The 24,081-nt window shown below is 47.9% G+C and overlaps 1 protein-coding gene across 1 annotated transcript in view; it reads left to right on the forward strand.

The window, feature by feature from the left end:
* The first annotated feature begins 1,611 nt into the window (after window positions 1-1,611).
* Window positions 1,612-24,081, forward strand: part of GABBR2 (gamma-aminobutyric acid type B receptor subunit 2) — a 438,320-nt gene continuing 415,850 nt past the window's right edge. Inside the window, exon 1 of the mRNA XM_064291676.1 lies at window positions 1,612-1,932. Coding sequence (XP_064147746.1) covers window positions 1,612-1,932 — 321 coding nt within the window. The remainder of the gene's footprint in view (window positions 1,933-24,081) is intronic.

Below are 24,081 nucleotides of genomic sequence, written 5' to 3' on the forward strand. Positions count from 1 at the left end.
CCATGCACCCCATTGGGGCTCACACTGCACTCTGTATGGTGCAGCTGCTGGCTCTGGGTCCAGTCCTCCCTCAGTAGCTCTGTGTACTTTGGCAAGTTAAGACGCCTCTCTGAGCTTCACTTTATTCGCCTGTAAACTAAGGGTGATAAACGCAGTGCTTACTTCACAGGGTGGCTGTGAGGACTACATTAGGAGGCCAGTAAAGCACTAAAACCAGTGTTGGCATACAGTAAGTGCTCAGTGAAGGTTAAATTCTTACCATTACAAGGTCACGGATATGGCCCACAATGCTTGCCTCAGGCTCCAGGATGTTTTCTGATTTAATGTCCTCGTGTGTCCCCCTCAATAATCATCCCTTGGGATTTTATATTTTAATGACCACGACTGCCATTCTCCAAGTACTGAAAGGCACAAAGACACACATCTGGTCAGGATTGCTCTGACTACAGTTAGCCAGGGCATTCAGTGTGACCTGGCAGAAAGAGTGCCAAGGCCGGGGGCTCTCGGACCCCGCTCTAGCCTGAGGACAATGCTTCCACCCGAGGGAGAATTCTAGGGCGGGGTTCTGTGAGAGTGGGTACCAGGGAAGGTCATATGCCTGGAGGGGGCGGTAGCGCACACAGGTGCGGACCTCCGCCTCGCCCGGGTTGGCAGAGAGAGGCTGCTCTGTCCAGTGGGGGTCCCAGCCAGGCCCCAAAGGCCCGCCAGCCTAGCGCTGTGCGGCGTTCGAACGCTGGCGGCGGTCTTCGGCGGCCGTTCATATGAGCTCAGTCCGGGCGCCCTTGCAGGGAAGGAGAGCGTAGGTTGCAGGTATTTCTAGGACGCCTCCGTGGCGCACTCTCCAGCCCAGACCTTTCCGGCTAGACCTCTGAGAACCAGCCCCAAACCACCTTGCAGGTGCCACAGGAAGAGCTCGGTGAAGCGGTGGCAGCCACTGCGTGTGCCACAGCGCGGTTCTCGTCCCGGCTCTCCGTCCCCGGGCACTCAGGTTCCTGGCGGTCGGTGGGCAGCGGCAGCCAGCGCAGCTGAGGGCCGGGGCGCTAGTGTGCGTGTGCGGGGAAGGCGGCCCTCCCCGCGGTCGCCGCAGAGCCAGCGCCGGCGCCTCCCCCTCCCCTGGCGCGCACGGCCCATCCCTGTCCCCCGAGGCGGCCCGAGCCGCCGCTGAGCAGCCGCGCCTTCGCCTCCCGCGTTTCCTGCCGCTCGCCCTCCCCCGGCCGGGCTCCAGGGGCGGCCGCCGAGCAGCTCCGGGCGGGAGAGCAGCGCAGAGCGCGCACGGGGGCGGGCGGAGGCGGCCCGGTGCGGGGCGGCCGCGCCGGAGAGAGGCGCGCGGAGACGCCGGCCCCCCTTTCCGCGTTTGCTCGTTCGCTCCCCGCCTCCCGCACTCCGCTCGCTCCCACCCCTTCCCGGCGTGATTGATCCGTCACCGGCGCTGCTGCCGCCGCCGCCGCCGCCGCTGCCGCGGCCGTTCTGAGCCGAGCGGGAGCCCGAGCCAGAGCCCGGGCCGGGCCGGCGCCATTGCGCGGGCGCCGCGGGGAGAGCTTGGCGCGGGGCGGCGGGCCAGGGCAGGCCATGCGGGCCGAGTGAGCTGGCGTCCGCAGCCCGCGGCGCGGCATGGCTTCTCCGAGGAGCTCCGGGCAGCCCGGGCCGCCGCCGTCGCCGCCACCGCCGCCCGCACGCCTCCTGCTGCTCCTGCTGTTGCCCTTGCTGCTGCCTCTGGCACCTGGGGCCTGGGGCTGGGCGCGGGGCGCCCCCCGGCCGCCGCCCAGCAGCCCGCCGCTCTCCATCATGGGCCTCATGCCGCTCACCAAGGAGGTGGCCAAGGGCAGCATCGGGCGCGGCGTGCTCCCTGCCGTGGAACTGGCCATCGAGCAGATCCGCAATGAGTCGCTCCTGCGCCCCTACTTTCTCGACCTGCGTCTCTACGACACGGAGGTGAGTGTCCGGCCGTCCGCGCCGTCGGGGATCCGGAGGACAGTGGAATGGGGTGTGGGGTGGGGACAGAGTCAGGCGCCCGGCCCTTGACCAAAGCCCGGATTGACCCGCGGCTGCTGAGGACACGACGGGCTGGTGCTCAGTGCTCATCCCGCCGGGGTCCTCCTGGGCCAGGTACCCCTTGGCACAGCTGGTACCAAAGCTTGCCCAATATTCTCCTCAGGGATCGTGTGTGTATGTGTGTGGGGTTGTTGAATAAAAGACTAGAGTCTCCTTTACCACAGAAGAAGGAGTGGAGTAGGCTGGGGCTGGACCCCCAAAGGCCTGCATTGGTTGCCCCTGCCCAAGTTCCATTCGCTCGTGGGGCTTTGGGGTGGCGGGTGGGAAGAATAGGTGGGTGCACTGACTGCAAACTGGGCCACCCCGGGCTGGAGGGGCCGCGAGCTTGCCCGCGGGCGATTGTGAGAGCCGAGCTGCGCTAAGAGGTCTGGAGAGCTCCCGCACTCCAGGGGCCCGAGCGCGCAGCAGGGCTGGGAGCGTGGTGCGCGCCAGCAGCTCGGAGCCCTTACAGCGCCGGCAGGTGAGGGGCCGCCGGCTCTGCAGTGCTACCCCCTGGATGTGCCCGGCTGCCTGTAGGCCGAGCGGTTTTATGAAGAGACGCCCCCTTGGGTTAGTTGGTCAGGGAGTGTCCCAAGCAGGTCTCGCCCGGAGGCGCGAGGTGTCCCGCCGCGCCGCTGCTGTTGGTCCGGCGGCTGAAGGCGCAGTTTCTCCGGGCGCAGACTTGTGCAGCGTCCTACTAGCTAGAGCACGGACTTGGAGCGCAGCAGTGGCTTCCTCTCCCGGCCTCCTTTTCTAAGCCGAGCTGGAGAGCCGAGAACTTCCCATCCCAAGCCCTCTCCTTACGCCCTTGGCTTGGGTTCCGCCGCAGCCCCAGCGCGGACCTTTACCGCTAGCCAGGGGAATGGGATGCGCTGAGGGGGCTGTGAGGAGCGGTCGCCGGCCGCGCGAGGTCGGGTTTGCGAGTTTTTCCGGACAGGGGGAGCCCCTATGCTTCCAGTACGGGGTCTGAGACGCGGCCTGAAGGGGGCAGTGATTTCCTGTGCAGTACGTTTGGTTGGCGCCTCTTCCACCGCGCCAAGCCGGGCCAAGGCGCTGGGCTTGACCCCAGCTTCCCAGGGCTCTCCGGGCATTAATGCTCAAGCTAAGGGGCAGACCCTTTTGAGGAGGAGGGTCGTGTTACCGCGCTGATCGCGCAGCCCTCCTCTTTTTATGTCTCCGGAGAAAGAGCAGAAATCTGAATTGCATCTTATTCCCCCTCCTCCCCCCTCCACTGATGAACCAGCCTGCTCTGCGCTGTAAATAAAAGGTGAAGGAATGGGTGGCATTTGGTGGCGGGCGTGCAGGCTGCTGCAGGCAGAGAGGTGTCCTCTGCCCTGGGAGAATGCAGGCTGGGTGCTGTGCAGGGCATACCCGGGTGTGGAATCATTTGAGTGACATGCATATTGTCCTCATCTCTACCCAACGTTTCATGTTCTCTGGTGTGCTTGTCCTGCAGACGTAAGTGGAGTGAGCAGTGCAGACACAGGGAGGCATGTCTTCTGGGTACTGTTTCTCTGTTGCTTCCACTTGTATTCTTCTGAAAGGGACACTGAAGAGCCAGTTCTTGGGAGACAAAAACATGTAGACGGGGCAGCCCCGCTGGCATCATCACCACATACTGTCAACTGCATACTGTTTTCATCATCAGTTTATTGGGTGTTAGAAAGCTTCCCTGAGAGAGATTTCATATTATGCATCCTGTTTGTGTTAGCAAGGAGATGTATGGTTGGTTTCAGGGTGTGGGTGGAAGCTTTTACGTTTTATTTTTCAAGTGTGTCTGGATGACTTTCTGAGTGAGAGGGCCTCAAATCAAGAGGATGAGGCACTCAGAAGGCGCTTCATTCCATCGGGATATGTAAGAAACAGTAGGAAGGAGTGCAGAGGATAATCTCAGCTCCGTGCAAACAGAAAAACGCCTCTAGTCTTCTGAAGGCCAGGAAGGGTCACAGAGCTTGGGCTTTGGCATAGGTGGTACCTGGGTTCTAGTCAGGAACTGGCTACTTTCCCAGTGGGCGACACTGGGCTAGGTGTTTAATCTCCCTAAGCCTATATTTCCGCAGCTGAAAAAATGGGACTATTACATGTACTCTGCCGAGTAGCAACGGGAGGCTTAAGGGAGATAACGGGGGAGAATGGAGAATGGGTTGTGTTGCCAAGCTCAGCAGCCGGTGCCCTGTCTGGCATGCAGTAAGCACTAAATAAATGTGTCCTGCCTCCCTTCCTTCATTTTCTTCTGGCATGGATTCACAAGTAAGACATTGTAGTTTAAGATGTGATAAAATGGTCAAGCCAAAACACGAGGACTATTTATTTGTTTTTCCAGCCTTTGAAATCTTACGAAGTCAGTGAAGTTATCAGAAAAAAAGTGAATTCTTTTACAATTAAGTATGTTGTCTTCTGTCAGGAGGTGTCACATTTAGGAGAATGTCCAGGTGATATAATTATTTAATTTTTTCCCAAGTGGCTTCGCCTTTACGGGAGAGACGCACTCTCTGAGCCGGAAGGAGAGAAGGAGCAGCCTGGGATATTTGCAGCAAGATCCACAGCAATCCAAGGAGTGCTGGGGGCCTGTTTTTTGTTTGTTTTTCAGATCAGGTATCTTTGTGGATGGTGTGTACCACCTAACGACTTGCTGGCTGTGTCACTTGTCCATAGACTTGAACACAGGATGGATGTGGTGAGCAGGTTTTGGCTGGCTTTGCTGACATTTGCTGCCAGTCAATGACCAGTGACTGTTGACAGCCAGAATGGACCTTTGTCCACACAGCCTGCAAGGAGATGGTGATTTAGCAAGGAATGAATTAATCTTTTCACTGGGGACACTCTGCCTCAATAAAGGAGCTTCCTCCATGCATTTATTTATCCAGGTCAATCCTCTACTGTAATTAGAATAGCTCTAGAACTTTCAAAGGCTCACTTAGTACCATGTGCTTGTAAAAATGAAAACACCCCAACAGAACACCTGCCAATCAGAACCTCTGCTTCTTTGGTATACCTTTAAATTACTTCAGCAAAAACTTGTTTGTGTATCCCAACCGAAAAACTAAACCTGTTGCCATGGAATTGATTCCAGCTCATAGTGTATCCCATGGAGGATCTGAATATATAAAAACACAAGCAAGACAAGTGAAAATACAAATAAAAGGAGGTATCAGAAACCATATAGAAGAAGCATGCAAGTTACTCTGCCAAGACCTTGGACTAAGATGGTTATTGCATTTTGAGCATTAAATTTAGCTCTGAGCTTCCTGGCAGTCAGGGTAAAAAGGTAAACATGGTGGATTATATTACTTACATGTTTTATTTAAAGAATCTGAAGGGCAGCATATTTTAAAATAGTTTCGATGAAGAAATTTTCATTGTATGGTTGTTTCTCATCCTTTGGTAGCCAAATTCATAAAATTAAATAATGACCAAGCAAATAATGTCAGGTTTTTTTTATTTGATCCGAATAATGTTGTAGGAAAGTTGAAAATTACAGAGAAGCATGAAGAAAAATAATTTCCCATATCCATCTACATAAAATAATTACTATTATTAATTAGCATTGTTCCCTTTTGGTTGCCAGTGTTTATTATTTTATGTATGAGCTCTTACTATATGTGCTATTATATTTTATTTAGTTAATATTATATCATAAATATTTTCCCATGTCTTCAAATATTTTTTTGTAACGAAGACTTTTAGTGACTGCCTACTATTCTACCCTGTAGATGTACCGTAAGTATTTAATCATGCATCTATTGTTGGATTTATATGTTTTCCCACTCGTTACTATTATAAATCTTTCTGTAATAAACTTAGGGAAAGTTCAGGGAGCCAGGAGCACAATCCAGGTATGTAGCTCTCAGAAGTCCACCCTGATGCTGGGATCCAGCTTTGAAATCCCAGAGGAGTGACTAGCAAGCATGTGCTTTTCTTTTCTTTTTTATTTATTGCACTTTAAGTGAGAGTTTATAAATCAAGTCAGTGTCTCATACAAAAATTTATATACACCTTGCTATGTACTCCTAGCTGCTCCCCCCCCTAATAAGACAGCACACTCCTTCTCTCCACCCTGTATTCCCACTGTCCATTCAGCCAGCTTCTGTCCATCTCTGCCTTCTCATCTGGCCTCCAGACAGGAGCAGCCCACATAGTCTCATATGTCTACTTGAGCCAAGAAGCTCACTCCTCACCAGTATCATTTTCTGTCTTATAGTCCAGTCCAATCCCTGTCTGAAAAGCTGGCCTCGGGAATGATTCCATTTTGGGCTAACAGAGGGTCCAGGGACCATGACCTCTGGGGTCCCTCCAGTCTCATTCATCCAGTTAAGTCTGGTCTTTTTACAAGAATTTGAGGTCTGCATCCAACTGTTCTCCTGCTCCATCAGGGTTTCACTGTTATGTTCCCTTTCAGGGGCATGCCCTTTTCTTGAGTGGCTTTGCCAAATATCTGACCTCTCCTTTGTCCAGCTTCAGAAACGACCCAAACAACTGTTAGATTGAGGTCTTACTTCCTCAGAAGGTTGTCAGTACAGCTCAGCAGACGTTTATTGAGCTTCTACTGGAGTTGCTGGTGCTACAAAATGGAATAAAACAGCCCTGAGCTTGAGAGAGGGAAGCAATGAACAGGAGAGATCAAGACAAGAACATTTGTGATTTCCTGTTTAAAAATTTTATTTTATTGTGGTTGAGAATATATACAGCAAGACATACACCAGTCCAACCATTTCTACACATACAATTCAGTGGCATGGATTACATTCTTTGAGTTGTGCAACCATTCTCACCCTCCTTTTCTGAGTTGTTCCTCCCCCATTAACATACGTTCACTGCCCCCTAAAGTTCCTATCTAATCTTTTGAGTTGCTGTTGTCAATTTGATCCCATATAGATAGATCTTAAAAGAGCACAGGGCTCAAGGCAGACATTTTTTACTAGTTAAGCTAGACTATTGTTTGGTTTTAAGAAGACTTCAGGGGTTATTTTTGATTTAAGGTTTAAAGATGATCTCAGGGCAGTAGTTTCAGGGGTTCATCCACCCTTCATGACTCCAGAAAATCTGAATCCCATGAGAATTTGAAATTCTGGTGGGCATTTTCTCCCTTTTGACAGGATTCTTCTATAGAATCTTTGATTAAAATGTTCAGTAATTGTAGCTGGGCACCATACAGTTTTTCTGGTCTCATGGCCTTTGTTCATGGAGGGAACACTTGCGATTTTCAGTATAAGATAGAACATGATAGTGGTGACGGTTGCACAGTTCTGTGGATATGCTAAAAACCACAGAATTGTACATTTAAAAAGTTGAGATATCTCTCAAGAAAACTGTTATAAAAAAAAAGATAGAAAATGAAGTCTTTTAGGATCAGACTCATGTCTTCTTTCTGGGTATAGCCCCATATCCCAGCATAGTACCTAGTTCTCAGTAGGTATATTGCTTAGGACCCTTGTTGCAGGTGATAGAAATGCAACTTTGAGTGGTTTAAACAAAAGAAGGGCTATATTGCTTCATGTGACTGAAAAAACGTGGGGTATGCTATATTCAGGCATGGCTGGATCCAGAGGCTCACGTGATATCTTTAAAACTCTCTCTCTCTCTGATTACCTTTGTGCTGGTTTCACTCTTGGCAAGCTCTTCCCACGTGGTGGTACAGATGGCCCCTAACAGCTGCAGGCTTCCACACTCTAGTTTAGAAACACCACTAGGAAGAGTGTCTCTTTCCCAACTGTTCCAGCGAAAGCCTCAAGCTCAGCTCTTATTGGCTTGAATCGGGTCTTGTGTCCATCCCTGAACCAGTCACATGACTCTGGTGAACCAGGCCTGGGACATCTGCCTGCCTTTAACGGTGGGAAGGGGAGGTGAGGTCAGGCCCACACCATGTAAGTACAGGGTGGAGAAGAGGTGATTCCTCAAAGGAAATTCAGGGGTGTTAAAGGTGTAGGTGCCAGGTGGATCGATCACGGGTATCTACTGAGACAGGCATGTGGGAAATGCTAAATTGAAGAAAGAAACCACAGATGCCAGGGACATTCAGAGAGGAGGATCATATCTAGGTCAAGAGAGGTCCCTGGAGGAGGGAAAGTCAAGATGGGCCTTGATGGGTGATGGAATGTTGACAGAGAGGCAGGGGCTCTGGGAAATGGGGATTGGGCCCCGAAGGGTCCTCAGGATCAAAGGATGGAGCCAACAAAGTGTGAGGTGTGTTTGGGGAGCACCTACTTGTTCTGTTTTCACCTGGGCACAGGATTTGTGGAGGGAAAGGCAGGCTGGTGTGGAATGTGGAAGACCCGGAATGTTGGACTTTGTTCTGGAGCTGTGAGGAGCCAGGGGAGGTTTTTGAGCATGAGTGGTGACCTGCTCGGGGCTGGTAGGAATTCAGAGGTTGGATTGTAGACCAAATGAGCCTGGAGAATGGGAAGCCAGGAAACGATTGCGGTAGTTTAAGGGAGAGAGGATGAGGCTTACACCGGGATGGAGAGATGGTGAGGGGGCGGGGCTGTGGGGGAAAATGAGCTGCCCTGGGCCTGGCAGGGCAGGAAGAACAGCAGAGAGGAATCCTGAAGGGGAATCTGGCAGGCAGGGCAGTCCCTGGAGTTGGGGCACTGCGGGGGAACAAGGAAGAAGTGTCCCTGCTGGAATGAGGCTTCAAACTCTCTCAAGACCCTTCAGCCTTTCTCTCTTCAAACACATACTCACCTAGCACCTGCCGATGAGCCCTGGGCTCAGGATCAGGAGACCTGGTTTGTATCCCCGTTTGGGTACCACTTACCTGCTTGGTGACCTTGGGGAAGTCACTTCGCTTCAGCTTCTTCATCTGTAAAATGGGATTAACATACTAACCGCCTTAGAGGGTGTGTGAGGAACAAATGAGACGATCCAGGGAAAGTCTTCAGATCAATACTTGCCGTATTGTGAGTGCTCAGTAAATACTCACTGCTCTGTTGTACCATTGTTATTATTCCTGTGCAATAGGAGGCTAATTATGCTGACATCATAATTAGGAATAAATAATGGATGTAAAACCTCACAATATGATGTAAACGTAAAGAAGAATTCTCTGTGAAATTGTTTTCCGGATGCCACGTTGCTGAGAAGGGGTGTTGGAGAACAAGCATGCCAGCACTGAGGTCTTTATCAATGTGTACCTCCCAGCACATCTTTCATTCTGCTGTGTAGTCATACTGGGTTTGTATCTTTCTCCCCCTCTGGACTGTAGCTCTGTGAGGCCAGGACCATGACTAATTCCTCTCTGGATTTCCCGGTGTCTTACAGGGCCTGACACGCAGCGGGAACCAGTCAGTGTTTGTTAACTGAATTATAAGTAGATATATTAGAGTGAGTCTCTGGGTAGTGCAAACGGTCAAGTGCGAGGCAACTGACTGATAGATTGGCAGTTGGAGCCTACCCAGAGGCATCTTGGAAGAAAGACTTGGTGATCTGCTTCTAAAAGGTCACAGCCATGAAGAACCTCTAGAGCACAGTTTTACTCTGAAGCACATAGGGTTGCCCTTGGTCTGAATTGACTCAGTGGGCATTGGAACTGGAAACTAGAGGATGGTTTCTGAGCTTGCATCCTGTAGAATGGTTTATCTGGATCACTCCCTTAGGGTCTTCATTTTCCTTAACATAGCGCTTAGGTGACCCCACATGTCAAGATTTAGTTGACTGCCAAGTTGCAGCTGCCTTGTGCATATTGTCCAGCCAACACCAACCTTTGAACTTCCTCAATATGAGGGCAATGTCCGTGGCCATTCCAGCTTCCCACCAATTACTCAGACCTAGCCAGGCACCCACGGGCACGCCTTCTCTGTTCCCAAACTCCTTTAAAAAGGGATGAGTGGGAGGGAGTGGAACAAATTCAATAAGCGTTTGTTTAATGTTTGGTTTTGGGCTGAGTGTTTTACCATGCTAGCATTATCTTTAAAGGGACCTTCTTCATGTGTTTGGTCTACCCTCCTTGTGAACACGTAGTAACATCAACTTCTTCATACAGAGATCTAAGATCTCAGAAGGGATATTAGCAACCTGGAAGTGCAAGATAGTGGTTCAAACAGAGGTGTTAAAGAAACACATGTATAGGATATATGTCTTTCATTAGTGAAGGTGGATTGGGCTATGCTGCACTAATGAATAAATCCTGAACTCTTAATTGCTTAACAGAGTGAAATTTATATATCACTCACACAAAGTCCAGTGTATGCTGGAGGTCCTCCTGTATGATTTTCCTCCAAGCAGTAACACAAGGATCTGGGCTGCTTTAGTCTTGTGACTCCCCCACCTTATGTCTTCAAGAAGATGGAGTTGGAAAGGAATCTATGGATTCTTAACCACCTCAACTTGGAAGTGACACATATAGGTGCTGCATGGATTGAATTATGTCCCCCCAAAAATGTGTGTATCAATTTGGCTGGGCCATGATTCCCCGTATTGTATAATTTTCCTATAGGATGTAAATACTGCCTTTATGATGTTAATGAGGGAGGATGGGTGGCAGTTGTGTTAGTGACGCAGGACTCAATCTACAAGATTGGATTGTGTCTTGAGGCAATCTCTTGAGATATATAAGAGGGAAGCGAGCAGAGAGACGGAAACCTCACATCACCAAGAAAGAAGCACTGGGAGCAGAGCGTGTCCTTTGGACCTGGGGTTCCTGTGCAGAGAAGCTCCTAGTCCAGGGGAAGACTGCCAGAGGAACCTTTCTCTAGAGCTGACAGAGAGAGAAAGCCTTCCTCTGGAGCTGACTCCCTGAATTTGGACTTCCAGGTTACTAGACTGTGAGAAAATAAGTTTCTTTTTGTTAAAGCCATACACTTGTGGTATTTCTGTCATAGCAACACTAGATAACCAAGACAGATGCCATGGACACTTTCATTTTTGGTTCTTCAGGAAGTGGATGCCAAGACAGAGTTAGAGTGCAAGAGATCCTGAGAGTAATACCTGTGAAAGATAAAGGAGAAAGTAGCAAAACCCTCAGATCACAATGCAGGCCTAACACTTGTGAAAGGAGAGGGGAAAGGAAGGAGGGTTGGGTAGGAAGAGTTTCAGACGGAGGTGCAGATCTCAGAAAGTCTTGGACAGCCTAATGGGGAACTCTAGAACAAAGATTGCCCATTAGTGGAATTTTATGTTGAACCAAAATACCAGGCTCTAGAATGGCGCAAACAGTTAACAGGCTGGACTACTAACTAAAAAGTTGGTGGTTTGAATCCACCCAGAGGTGCCTTAGAAGAAAGGCCTGACGATCTACTTCTAAAAGATCATAGCCATTGAAAACCCTGTGGAGTGCATGGGGTCGCCATGAGTCAGAATCAACTCAACAGCAACTGGTTTGAGTTTTTTTGTTTTGTTAAGAACCCCCACCAGCCCAGTCACTGGCTGAGGGCTGGCCAGGGAGATTGTGTCTTCAACTTGGATGCTGTGGCAGACCTGAAGATGCTGTAGCTGGAGGCTGACTGTACTTCTCCTGGCAGGTTGCCTCTTAGAAGATCTGAGTGACCCACCTCAATGGCTCTGCAGACATTTCTCTCATAGTGCCCTAATACTGCAAGCATTCATTGAGAGAACTTTCTGCCAGGCCCTCTTCTAGGCTGTGGGATACAGAGATGGGTGAGACGCAGACCCTGCTCTTGAAGAGCTCACTGTCTCACAGGTGGCTGACACACACAGAAACAATTATACAGAGTGGGATCCAACTGTGATACTGTAAAACCTATGAAACCCAAAACCTGTGTAAGGCAGAAACCTGTCAGAGAAGGAAAGCCCAAATATTTTCCAGTAATAGAGAGCAATAGAAAAGTGGTAAAACTGCACCCTGACAAAGGCAGAAAACTTGTGAGACCTGGAAAAACAAGGGAGTGCCGTTGAGTTCCAGCTGTCACGGGTTTCACTGTATTTTGGTTCTGAGGAGGTGAGAAAATGAAATGGCATCATTTGCCCAATGAGCATCTGTGTTCATCTGCAACTTTATTATTATCCTATGTGGTTATGTAACAATGTGCAGTGATGTTGATGAAATGCCTTCCTCTCTATATGTGGCTTTCCAAGAACAAGCAGGTGTACCAGGCTGAAACCTTGGGAGTGCAAGCCCAGATGGGGTCGGCGCTCTGGATGCTGGGGCCAGTTTGGTCGTTAGGGCCGTGGGCAAGTCTTTGCTTCTCTTTGCAAATGGTGGCCTGGATAAAGGATGTCTGCCTGGTTGTAAGCACTAGGAGGGCAGGCATTGGGCATGTCTGGCTCACCTGTGGCATCCCCAGGCACTATCTCAGGGCCAATAAATATTGAGCAGGAGCTCAATAAATATTTACTGAACTAACGAATAGATCTAAAAGCCTGGACTCCAGCTCTTCAGTTCTAGGATTAATGGGCATAGTTTTAACAAACTGAGGAAGTGCTGTGTATGCCAAGCCGTGTGGGGAGAGCTTCCTGCTTGCCCTTTATCCATTCTTTGGGGTTCTTGTTATTCAGTGCTTCCTGGGTCCCTATAGTTGTGGAGTGCAAAGGGGAAAGGGTACTTGTTGGATGTGCCAATAGAACATTATGTACAAAGCTGATGTCAGTCTCCTCTTCCTTGACAAACACAAGGAACATCCTCCAGGGGCTGGGAAATCTTACGGCTGTAAAAGGTCAGTTTATTGGAACTATACTCTGACCAGTATAGGAAGCAGGGGTGCATAGGAACCAGGTTCTGAAACCCTGCTCCTATCCCCAGGGAGTGTGGGAGCCGACAAAGGCTGGACTGGGCTCTGGTCCTAGTAGAAATTGTAAGAATGAAGCCCAGGCATTAGCCCTGGTGAGCCAAGGGGTCTAGTGGCAGACTTGGGTGTAATGAGTAAAGAGGTACCCTGAATTCCCTGAACGCTCTTGCCTATAGCTGCAAAACTTATCCTAGGCTCCCTGCTCCTGGCCTGGAATCTTTTGCTCTTTGTCCTTCCAGGGTCAAGAATGACTCAGAAACTGGGTAAGCCAAGCCTATAGGTGACCATCTCCCTGATGGTGACAGAAGAGGTCTAGACCCCAAGCCAGATAATCACATTTGTTAAAATCATGTGTAAAGTAAGAGTAAATTGCTTATGAGCTAGAGCCTGAGGGTCTAAGAATTTTTGCCTGAGTAAAGGGCAAGAACATTGTGACACCTCTTTGGGCTGATTGGGGTGTTCTATTTTTTTTTTTTATTGTGCTTTAAGTGCAAGTTTACAAATCAAGTCAATCTCTCACACAAAAGCCCATATACACCTTGCTGCACACTCCCAGTTACTCTCCCCCTAATGAGACAGCCCGCTGTCTGCCTCCACTCTCTCTTTTCGTGTCTATTTCGCCAGCTTCTAACCCCTTCTACCCTCTTATCTCCCCTCTGGGCAGGAGATGGCAACATAGTCTCAAGTGTCCACCTGATCTAAGAAGCTCACTCCTCACCAGCATCCCCCTCCAACCCATTGTCCAGTCCAATCCATGTTTGAAGAAGTTGGCTTCGGGAATGGTTCCTGTCCTGGAGCAACAGAAGGTCTGGGGGCCATGACCACCAGGGTCCTTCTAGTCTCAGCCAGACCATTAAGTCTGGTCTTTTTATGAGAATTTGGGGTCTGCATCCCACTGCTCTCCCCTTCCCTCAGGGCTTCTCTGTTGTGTTCCCTGTCAGGGCAGTAATTGGTTGTAGCCAGGCACCATCTAGTTCTTCTGGTCTCAGGCTGATGTAGTCTCTGGTTCATGTGGCCCTTTCTGTCTCTTGGGCTCGTAATCGCCTTTGTCCTTGGTGTTCTTCATTCTCCTTTGATCGAGGTGGGTTGAGACCAATTGATGCATCTTAGATGGCTGCTTGCTAGCGTTTAAGACCCCAGATGCCACTCTTCAAAGTGGGATGCAGAATGTTTTCTTAATAGATTTTATTATGCCAATTGACTTAGATGTTCTGATTGGGACGTTCTTTGCCAGTTTTCTATTTTTCCCAGTCTTTTTTGAACAGTCTACTTGGCTGGAAGGATGAAGTGTCATTGTCATCTAGAAAATTAGTGGTAGTTTCAAAGTATTGAGTAAATGGACCCATCTGTCTTCATCAGGCCCACGTTCCACAGCTGCTAGCTGAAGCAGACCCCTTCTCCTGCCATTTGGCAAGGACATCATCAGTCACCACTCAGATAAAATCTAGCCAAAGGAGGACTCTGTGGAGTGATGCATTATTGCAGCTCTCATGGTGCAGGGTCATGAGGTGGCAGAGAGAAAATGATATTTTCACACTCTGCCCATGATCCACTTGACTTTGTTCAGAGGGAACTGATTTTGAAAGCAGTAGTCATCCTTATAATAATCATCACTATATTATCCAAAGCAGTTCGTGTCTAGAACTACCCATTCGCTGAAGCTTTCCGGAAAATGCCCAGAATTGTTTCAGGGGTATTACTGGCAGGCAGGGACCCGGATGCCCTCCCTGGGGCTCGCTATCAGAGCTCATGTGATTGGCCCCACCCAGCCTGAATCACACAATGCTTTGATTTTGATGGAAGGGAGAATTGGCTGACCCATCAGCCCACAAGCATCTTCTGGGGTCTGACTGACCCTTCCCTACTCCTTGCTGGACCCTGGGGTTCTAGAAACTTTGGGGAAAGCCTTGGGGAGCTTCTAATCTTGTCATAAAGGAAAAGCGGATGGAAACAGTTAGTTGCAAGTGTATAGATGAAGGAAAAGAGAATATAATAATAGTACAGTAGGACATTAGTAGTAATAATAAGGAGTCGTGGGATGGTGCAAACAGTTAAGCACTTGGCTACTAACTGAAAGGTTGGCGGTTCAAATCCACCCAGAGTGTCCCCACAAGAAATCCCAGGTGATCTACTTCCGAAAGATCACAGCCATTGAGAACTCTATGGAGGAGTTCTACTCTGTCACACATGGGGTCGCTATGAGTTGGAATAGACTCCGTGGCAACTGGTTTGTTTTATGGTTTAGTAATAACAATAATGACAACTACTAATCTTTATCCAGTGCTTGTCATGTGTCATTTAATCCTCAGAACAGTCCGCTGAGGTAGGTACTTTTATCGTTTGCATTTTACAGATGAGGCTTAGAGAGGTTAAGTGCCTTAATGTCACAGCCAACCACATAGTGGGGCTTGGATTTGGATCTGGGTGATCTGACCCTGATCCCTGTGTTTACTTGCCAAGTGAAAGGGCACCTTTATGTACCTATTTAGTTACTCTTCTCCCAGAAAGGTGAGTGGCAAGTTTGTTAGTAGCTGAAGCTTTTCTTTTTTTTTTTTTTCCTGCTAATTTCACCCAACTGCCTCCTCTCCCTCTATTGTGGTCCCATTCTCTCCCATTTCCGTGCCCTCCCACTCAGTCACCTACAGATGGCTCTGTACTGTACTCACTTGAAGGGTGTCTGTCTGCACACCTGGCAGGCACAGCCACCCTCCGTTCCCCTTGCACCTGGCAGGCCTGGCTCCTGCAGAACTTGTCCTCTCCTGTAGTGCTTACTCAGGTGTCAGTGTTTGTGTCTGTGTGTCTCTCCCTTAGACTCTCAAGGGCAGCAATGGGGCTTCCTTGGTACATTTATCCAGTGTTTGTGATGCATCTGCTCTGTGCTTATGGGACATACGGCACACACCACCTGTAGGGAGGTGACCGGGGATCATGACTGTGCAACATGAGAAGCCTGAATATGTGGGTGGGCCTGGGGTGGGTACAGGGGCTGTCCGTAGCTGTCCTCCACACCCCTGGAACCCTGAAGGGACTCGCCATTGTTCTGATGGTGGGAACAAAACTCCCCAGAGCCTTCAAGGCCCTGTGGCTTCTGCCATGCCCACTCTCCAGCTTCGTCCTGAGCAATCTTCCCTCCCCCTCTGGGCTCAGCATCATGGTCCTTTCAGTCTCTTGAGTGAGCCATGCCCTCTCGATGCACAGGGCCTTTGCACAAGCTGTTTCTGCTGCCTAGGACCCTTTTATCACCTCTCTTCATCCTTTAGATACCAGCTTAAGTGTGCTTTCTCTGTCCTCCTTGATTAGGAAATAGCCTGTGTTACATTCTAAGAACCATGAGCCTTTCCTTCCTAGCATTTGTCAGAGCTGCAATTTTACATTTGTTTGCTTATTTGATCAATATTGGTCTTCTCCAGTTCTCCCAGGGGACTGTGAGCCCTGTGAGAGCAGGAACAGGTCTCTTTTGGCTTACTCTGATGTCCAGCACCACAGTTTCTAGCACATGGTAGGTGTTGAATAAATATTTGTAGAATGAATGTTGAATGATTTGTGTGGCCGATCTGGATGTTTTTGACTTGCTAGTGTGTTTTCCAGTGGCTGGGACCAGGGGAGACAGTTGGGACCTATAGAAAGACCAGCACATTTGGAGTCAGACCACCTGTGTGTGCATGCCGGCACTGCACACTCCCTGAGCCTCAGCGTCCTCATCTGTGAAATGGGGACAATACCTCTCTCAGAGGGTTATCTTGAGGGTTGACATAGAACATACATGTAAAGCGTTGAGCACAAAGGCTGCTTTGAGTGGGCACCCTCTAAAGTTTACTGTTATTTTATTACGTTGGTGTTGGGCATCATCGAGTTGATTTTGACCAATAGTGACTCCATGTGATAGAGTAAAACTGCCTCATAGGGTTTTCTAGGCTTTAATCTTTACAGGAGCAGGTTGCTGGGTCTTTCTCCTGTGGACCGCTGGGTGGGTCCAAACGGACAACCTTTCAGTTAGCAGCCCTGTGTGCTTAACTGTTGTGCCACCAGGGCTCCTTTGCACGTGAAAATGTAAAATGCTATTTTGTTGCATAAAAACTGGTTGTTATTTCAGCAGAAGTTTGGGGACTGTGTGTTTCAGCTAGTGAAGAAGTGTGTCATCTGTGTCTGCTTTTCATTGAGTGGGTTTTCTAAGTTAAATGGCTGTTTTTAAGTCCCATCTCTTTCTGGAAGGATTTGAGGTGCAGCAAGAGCTCAGGGGTAAACCTCTCCTGGCCCTTGCGGCTGGGCTTGTTGTCCCTAATGAAGTCCTTAGAGCTCTGTATTGTCACTGCCTGGGTGTTGTCTGCCACCTCCCCTGGCTGTGAGCTGGGCCAGCCACCGAGGACAGGCACATCATCTGTTTTACACCTGCTGTGTCCCCAATGCCCAGGACAGTGTCTGCAGGTACTCGGTCATAGTTGCTGAGTGAATGAGTGCCTCTGTGTCCAGAGCACCTAGCACGGGCCCTGGTACAGTGCAAGGGCTTAGCAAACACTTCTTGGATCAGTGGCGCTAAACACAATGCAAAATGTACCAATTTTGGATAAAGTCAGAATGAGCCTCTAAATGGAGCAGAGGGAGTAGATGCTATCAGGCATCTGTGATGAGCAGACTGCTCCAATTCAGCACTGAATTTGAAGGCAGTAGAGAAATGTTCTGGTGTGAAGAGAGCACTTTTCCCTTTAGGCTTCAGAGACAGGTCTTTTAGCTTAGAGGGCAGGGTGGTTCAGTGGAAAGACCTCTGGATTTGACACTAGTCAAGGTAGTCATTCAACTTCTCTGTGCCTCAGTGTTTTTATCTATATGATAAGACTAATAATGCCTGTACTACTTTTTATGGAGTTGTTGTGAAGATTGAGAAAAAGAGATTAATATGAAAGGGCTTTAAAAAGCTGTAAAGAGGCACAAATATAAGGCATGCCTGAAACTAAACACAAAGTGTAATTAATTCTGGGTCGTCTTCTCAGGGGTGTTGGGTATTTCCAATAACAGCTTTATAAAAGACACAGAGATGCCATTCATGTGGGTGACTCATTCAACCTCCTGCTAAAAAATGAGGGCTCAGTGTTAGATTATAACATTATGAAAGCAATTCTGCAGGGTCTGAGGTTATGTGACCCTGGCAGGCTGTCTCACTGAAGCATCTAGAACAGGAGGCAGCTAACATATCTTCCTCTCAACTGTCAGATGCCATCGTTTTGGGCAGGAGTAAGGCCCAAGACCATCCACAGCCAAACTAGTGAACAAGTGTCCAAGGGCAGAAACTCGAGGGTGTGGGAGTTAGTGAGACCTGTCTGCTGTAAGCAGAGATTTGGGGGCCCGGCCAACAGTGGGGATCCAGCCCTCAAATTATGGGAGGCTGCTGGGTTTGGTAGCTGGAACAAAGCCTGATACACCAGCTTGGAATATGAGATGTCCAGACCAGACCAGCCCACTGCAGCACAGGAGTGGGTGTCTGGGCTGCCTGTGTGCTGAGCTAATAGTTTTTATTTTCTCCAGAAAGAGCTTTGGCACTCCCCAAGCAGATGTACAAGTATTTGGTTGAGACCTCAGAGTTCTGGGCCAGGCAGCATCGAAATGACAAGCGTGGCTTGAGAGGTTTGGGGGCACAGTTGCCATCTGGCTACCGCATCCCCGGAAGAATTTCAGCTGGGCTCCTGGGGAATGCTGGGCTTTAAGCCCATCAGATTGGATTTACCTTGGCTGCTCAGATTCTGTGATCTGTGGCAGTGGCAGGCCCCAATTCCATCTTTGTGGCTGCACAGTCAGGTCCCCGAGTGGTACAAATGGTTAACGTGCTTGGGTCCTAACCCAAAGACTGGAGGTTTGAGGCACCTGAGAAGAAAGACCTGGCGATCTGCTTCTGAAAGAGCAGCCATCAGAAGTCCTATGGAGCACCTCTGGGTAGAATAGAATTTCCAGCCTTTCCATTAGCAGTCTAACACATTAAGTGTTTGCACCACCAAGATCTCCTAACTTTATTTAGTAGATATTAATTCAACAGTTAAACCGCAAGAATTACAACTTCTTGTGCAGTGCCAGCGTTTACTTTTTCTTCCAAATGTGTCACTCAGGAACAGCCAGATAAGAGAGGAATTCTTGCTGTTAGCGTCGTTTACAGAGGGAGAAACTGAGGCTCAGCGTTGTGAGCCCAGGGGAGGCAGGAAGCCGAGACTTAGTAAGTTGACCTGACTCTATGCCCAGTGCCCTTTGCACTACGCACAGCTGCCAGTCACGCTCTGGTGTAGGCAGGTAGAGTCTGGGGTCCTGCCTTCCTGGGTTCACAGGGATCTGCCTTGAGCCCTGGGAGCCATCTGTCATGCCTGTTCCCGAAGGCCCTTCGGCCAAGCTCCGAAACAGGGTTGAGTGTTATAAATGGCCAGGTGTGTGTCTAGGTGGTGTCTTTACCTCACTCCGGAACAGGGTGGAGTGTTGCAAATGGCCAGGTGTGTGTCTCGGTGGTGTCTTTACCTCACTCCGGAACGGGATGGAATGTTATAAATGGCCAGGTGTGTGTCTAGGTGGTGTCTTTACCTCACTCCGGAACAGGGTGGAGTGTTATAAATGGCCAGGTGTGTGTCTAGGTGGTGTCTTTACCTCACTCCGGAACAGGGTGGAGTGTTATAAATGGCCAGGTGTGTGTCTAGGTGGTGTCTTTACCTCAGGATGAATATCGGCTTCATGGACGATAAAGCGCTTCCTGTTTCATCCTTCTAAGCACCTCAGGAAGGACCGCCAAGGCAGATGTCCATAGGAGGGAAGCAGGTGTTCAGGCAGCCAGAAGTTTGGTGGGCCAGTATCTGTCCTGATGGCAACTGTTGGGATACACTGGGAGGTGACCTCATGCTGGCCTTAGAGCTCCATTCAGGAACAAGCCGTCACACCTGCCCCGTAGTGGGCACTGGGAATCTGAACATGACCTGGACATGACCCCTGTCCTTAGGGAGTTCACAGGACAATGTGGGCAGCCTGCTTGTGAGCAAGCGACCTTTGCGGACTGTTTAAGAGCGTGGGCTGTAGAGCGGGACTGCCTGGGTATGAGTCCTGCTGCCACCACTTACTGGCTGTGCTGATTTGGGGCAGCCCACTTCACCTCCCTGGCTCCAGTATTCTCGTCTGTAGAATAAGTTGATAATACCACATCCAAAACCAAACCCGTTGCCCTTGAGTCAATTCCAACTCGTAGCGACCCTATAAAGGTGATAATAATACTCCTTAATGCATAGCATAGCTATACAAATTAAATCAGTTAGTGTTTGCTGAAGACTTAGACCACTGCCTGATACGTAAGTGCTAAGTAAGTGCTTATCAGATAAAGTGCATGATACAGTGCAGGTTGAAATAGACTCTAAGCAGAGACACAAGGAGGAGCCCTGGTGGCATCGTGCTTAAGTGCTCGGCTACTAAGTGAAAGGTTAGTGGTTGAAACCCACCAGCCGCTCCCCGGGAGAAAGATGTGGCAGTCTGCTTCCGTAAAGATTTACAGCCTTGGAAACCCTGTGGGGGAGCTCTGCTCTGTCCCATAGGGTTGCTATGGGTTGAAATTGACCTTAAGGCAACAAGTTTGGTTTTGATTTTAGAGGCACAAGCAAGGGCTGTAGGAGCACAAAGGGGGAGGTGATCAGCTGCCACTGGGGGAACCTGGGAAGGCTTCCCAGAGCAGGTGGCCTTTGCATTGGCCTTGAAGGACAGAAGATGTGGGAGGAGCCAGGGAGGAGCAAAGGTGGGAGTGGGAGTGGCTAATATTGAGCATTTCAGATGTGGCTGGCACGGAGGGAACCACAGAGATATTGTGGAGAGACAGCTGAAAGCAGCTGGGGAAAGAACCGTCTTCCAGGCTGCAGTGTCTGAAGGCACATTAGTTTTTTAATTTAATTTTTTAAACTTTATTATGTTTTAGGTGACAGTTTACAGCGCAAATTAGTTTATTATTCAAAAAATTTATGCACAAATTGTTTTGTGACATTGGTTGCAATCCCCGCAAGGTGTCAGCATTTTCCCCCTTTCCCTTTACACCACCGGTTCCCCATGTCCATTCGTCTAGGTTTCCTGTCCCTTCCTGACTTCTTGTCTTTGCTTTTGGGCAGGTGTTGCCCATTTGGTCTCATATACTTGATTGAACTAAGAAGCATTTTCCTCACGTATGTTATTGTTTGTTTTGTAGACCTGTCTAATCTTTAGCTGAGTTAGCAGCGTGTCCAGGGACTGTATTCTCAGGGGGTTCCTCCAGTCACTTGTCAGACCAGTAAGTCTGGTCTTTGTTTGTGAATTTGAATTTTGTTCTACATTTTTCTTCTGCTCTGTCCGGGACCCTCTATTGTGACGATGTGGTCCATTAGTTCTTTGGATTAATATTTTCTTGTGTCTTTCGTTTTCTTCACTGTCTTTTGCTCTGAATGTGATGGGACCAGTAGATGAATTTTAGATGGCTGCACCCAAACATTTGAGACCCCAAATGCTACTCACTAAAGTGGGATGGAGAACATTTTCCTTAAGAACTGTTATGCCAACTGACCTAGATGTCCCCTGAGACCATGGTACCCAGCACTCAGCCCCAGTAACTCAGTCCCTCAAGGTGTTTGAATGTGTTTAGGAAGCTTCTATGACTTTGCCTTGTTTAAGTAATGCTGACTTCCCTTGTATTGTGCGTTGTCTTTCCCTTCACCAAAGGAAACGCTTGTCTGCTTCTAATTAGTGATTTTCCCTCCCCACTTCTCCCCTTCCTTGTAACCATTACAGATTGTTTTTTTTTTTTCCTGTGTGTAGACCTTTTCTTGGGTGTTTATAGTAACGGTTTCATGCAATATTTGTCCTTTGGTGACTGACTTATTTCACTCAGCATAATGTCCTCCAGATTCATCCGTGTTGTGAGATGTTTGGCTGATTCATCATTGTTCTTTATCATTGCACAGAATTCCATTGTGTGTATCATAATTTGTTTATCCATGCATCTGTTGATGGACACTTAGCTTGTTTCCATCTTTTTGCTATTGTGAATAGTGGTGTAGTGAACATGGGCATGCGTATGTATATTTGTGAAAAGGCCCTTATTTCTCTAGGGTATATTCCTAGGAGTGGGATTGCTGGATCATATGGTTTTTCTGTTTCTAGCTTTTTAAGGAGATGCCATATTGTTTTCCAAAATGGTTGTACCATTTTACATTCCCACCAGCAGTTCATAAGAGTTCCAGTCTCTCCGCAACCTCTCCAGCATTTGTTATTTTTTGTTTTTTTGATTCGTGCCAGTAACGTTGGGGTGAGATGGTATCTCATTGTAGTTTTAATGTGCATTTCTCTAGTGGCTAATGATGGCAAGCATTTCCTCACGTGTCTGTTAGCTGCCTGAATGTCTTCTTTGGTGAAGTCTCTTTTCATATCTTTTTGCCCATTTTTTAATTGGATTATTTGTCTTTTTGTAATTGAGGTGTTGAAGTATTCAATAAATTTTAAAGATTAGACCCTTGTCAGATATGTCATAGCCCAAATGTTTTTGCCAGCCTGTAGGTTCTCTTTTTACTCTTTTGGTGAAGTCTGTTGATGAGTTTAAGTGTTTAATTTTTAGGAGCTCCCAGTTATCTAGTTTCTCTTCTGGTGTATATGCATTGTTAGTTATGGTTTGTGTTATATTTGTGCCATGTATTAGGGCTCCTAGTATTGTCCCTATGAGTTGGAATCGACTCAGTGGCAATGGGTATGGGTAGTGTTGTACCTATTTTTTATTCGATGGTCTTTATCATTTTAGGTTTTTGATCCATTTTGAGTTAGTTTTTGTGTATGGCGTGAGGTATGGGTCCTGTTTCATTTTTTTTTACAGATGGCCATCCAGTTTTGCCAGCACAATTTGTTAAAAAGACTGTCCTTTCCCCATTTAATGGTCATTACTCCATTGTCAAAGATCAGCTGACCATAGGTGGATGGATTTACATATGGGTTCTCAATTCTGTACTGGTGGTCTATGTGTTTGTCTTGTACTAGTACCAGGCTGTTTTGACTGTTGTGGCTGTATAGTGGGTTCTGAGATCAGGTAGTGTGAGGCCTCCTACTGTGTTCTTTTTCTTCGACAATGCTTTGCTTATCTGGGGCCTCTTTCCTTTCCATATAAAGTTGATGATTAGTTTTTTCATCTTATTAAAGAATGCTGTTGGTATTTGGATCAAGATTGCGTTATATTGGGGCCCTGATGGCACAGTGGTTAAGAGCTAGGCTGCCAACCAAAAGATGTCAGTTGGAATCCACCAGCCGCTCCTTGGAAACTCTATGGGACAGTTCTACTCTGTCCTGTAGGGTTTCTATGAGTCGGAATCGACTCGACAGCAACAGGTTTGATTTGGTTTGCGCTGTATCTGTAGATCACTTTGGGTAGAATGAACATTTTCACAATATTGAGTCTTCCTATGCATGAACATGGTATGTTGTTCCATTTATGTAGGTCTCTTAGTTTTGTGCAACAGTGTTTTGTAGTTTTCTTTGTGTATGTCTTTTATGTCCCTGGTTAGATTCATTCCTAAGTATTTTATCTTTTTAGGAGCTGTTATAAATGGTATTGTTTTCCTTTTTAAAGTTTTTTTTGTTGGTGCATAGGTATCCAGGAAACCCTGGTGGCGTAGTGGTTAAGTGCTACAGCTGCTAACCAAAAGGTCAGCAGTTCGAATCCGCCAGGTGCTCCTTGGAAACTCTATGGGACAGTTCTACTCTGTCCTATAGGGTTGCTAGGAGTCGGAATCGACTCGTCGGCAGTGGGTTTATAGGTATCCAATTGATTTTTGCATGTTGATCTCGTATCCTGCAACTCTGCTGAATCTTTCTGTTAGTTCCGGTAGTTTTCTTGTGGAATCTTTGGGGTTTTCTATGTAAAGGATCATATCTGTGAGTAGGGGTAGCTTTACTTCTTCCTTCCAATCTGGATGCCATTCATTTCTTTTTCTTGCTTTATTGCTTTAGCTATGACTTCCATCACAATGTTAAATAGGAGTGGTGATAAAGGATATCCTTATCTAGTTTCCATTATCAGGGGTAATGTTTTCAGCCTCTGTCCATTGAGAATGATGTTGGCTGTTGGTTTTGTATCAATACCCTTTATTATGTGGAAGAATTTCCCTTGCATTCCTATTTTCCTGAAATTTTTTATTAGGAATGGATATTGGACTTTGTCAAATGCCTTTTCTGCATCGATTGAGATGATAATGTGATTCTTTTGTTTTATTTAAGTGGTAGATTACGTCAATTTATTTTCTAGTGTTGAACCATCCTTGTATACCTGGTCATGGTGTATTATTGTTTTGATATGATGTTGAATCTATTGGTTAGAATTTTGTTAAGAATTTTTGTGTCTATGTCCATGAGACATTGA

The sequence above is a fragment of the Loxodonta africana genome, chromosome 9 (genome assembly GCF_030014295.1).
Source record: "Loxodonta africana isolate mLoxAfr1 chromosome 9, mLoxAfr1.hap2, whole genome shotgun sequence".
Lineage (NCBI taxonomy): Eukaryota > Metazoa > Chordata > Mammalia > Proboscidea > Elephantidae > Loxodonta > Loxodonta africana.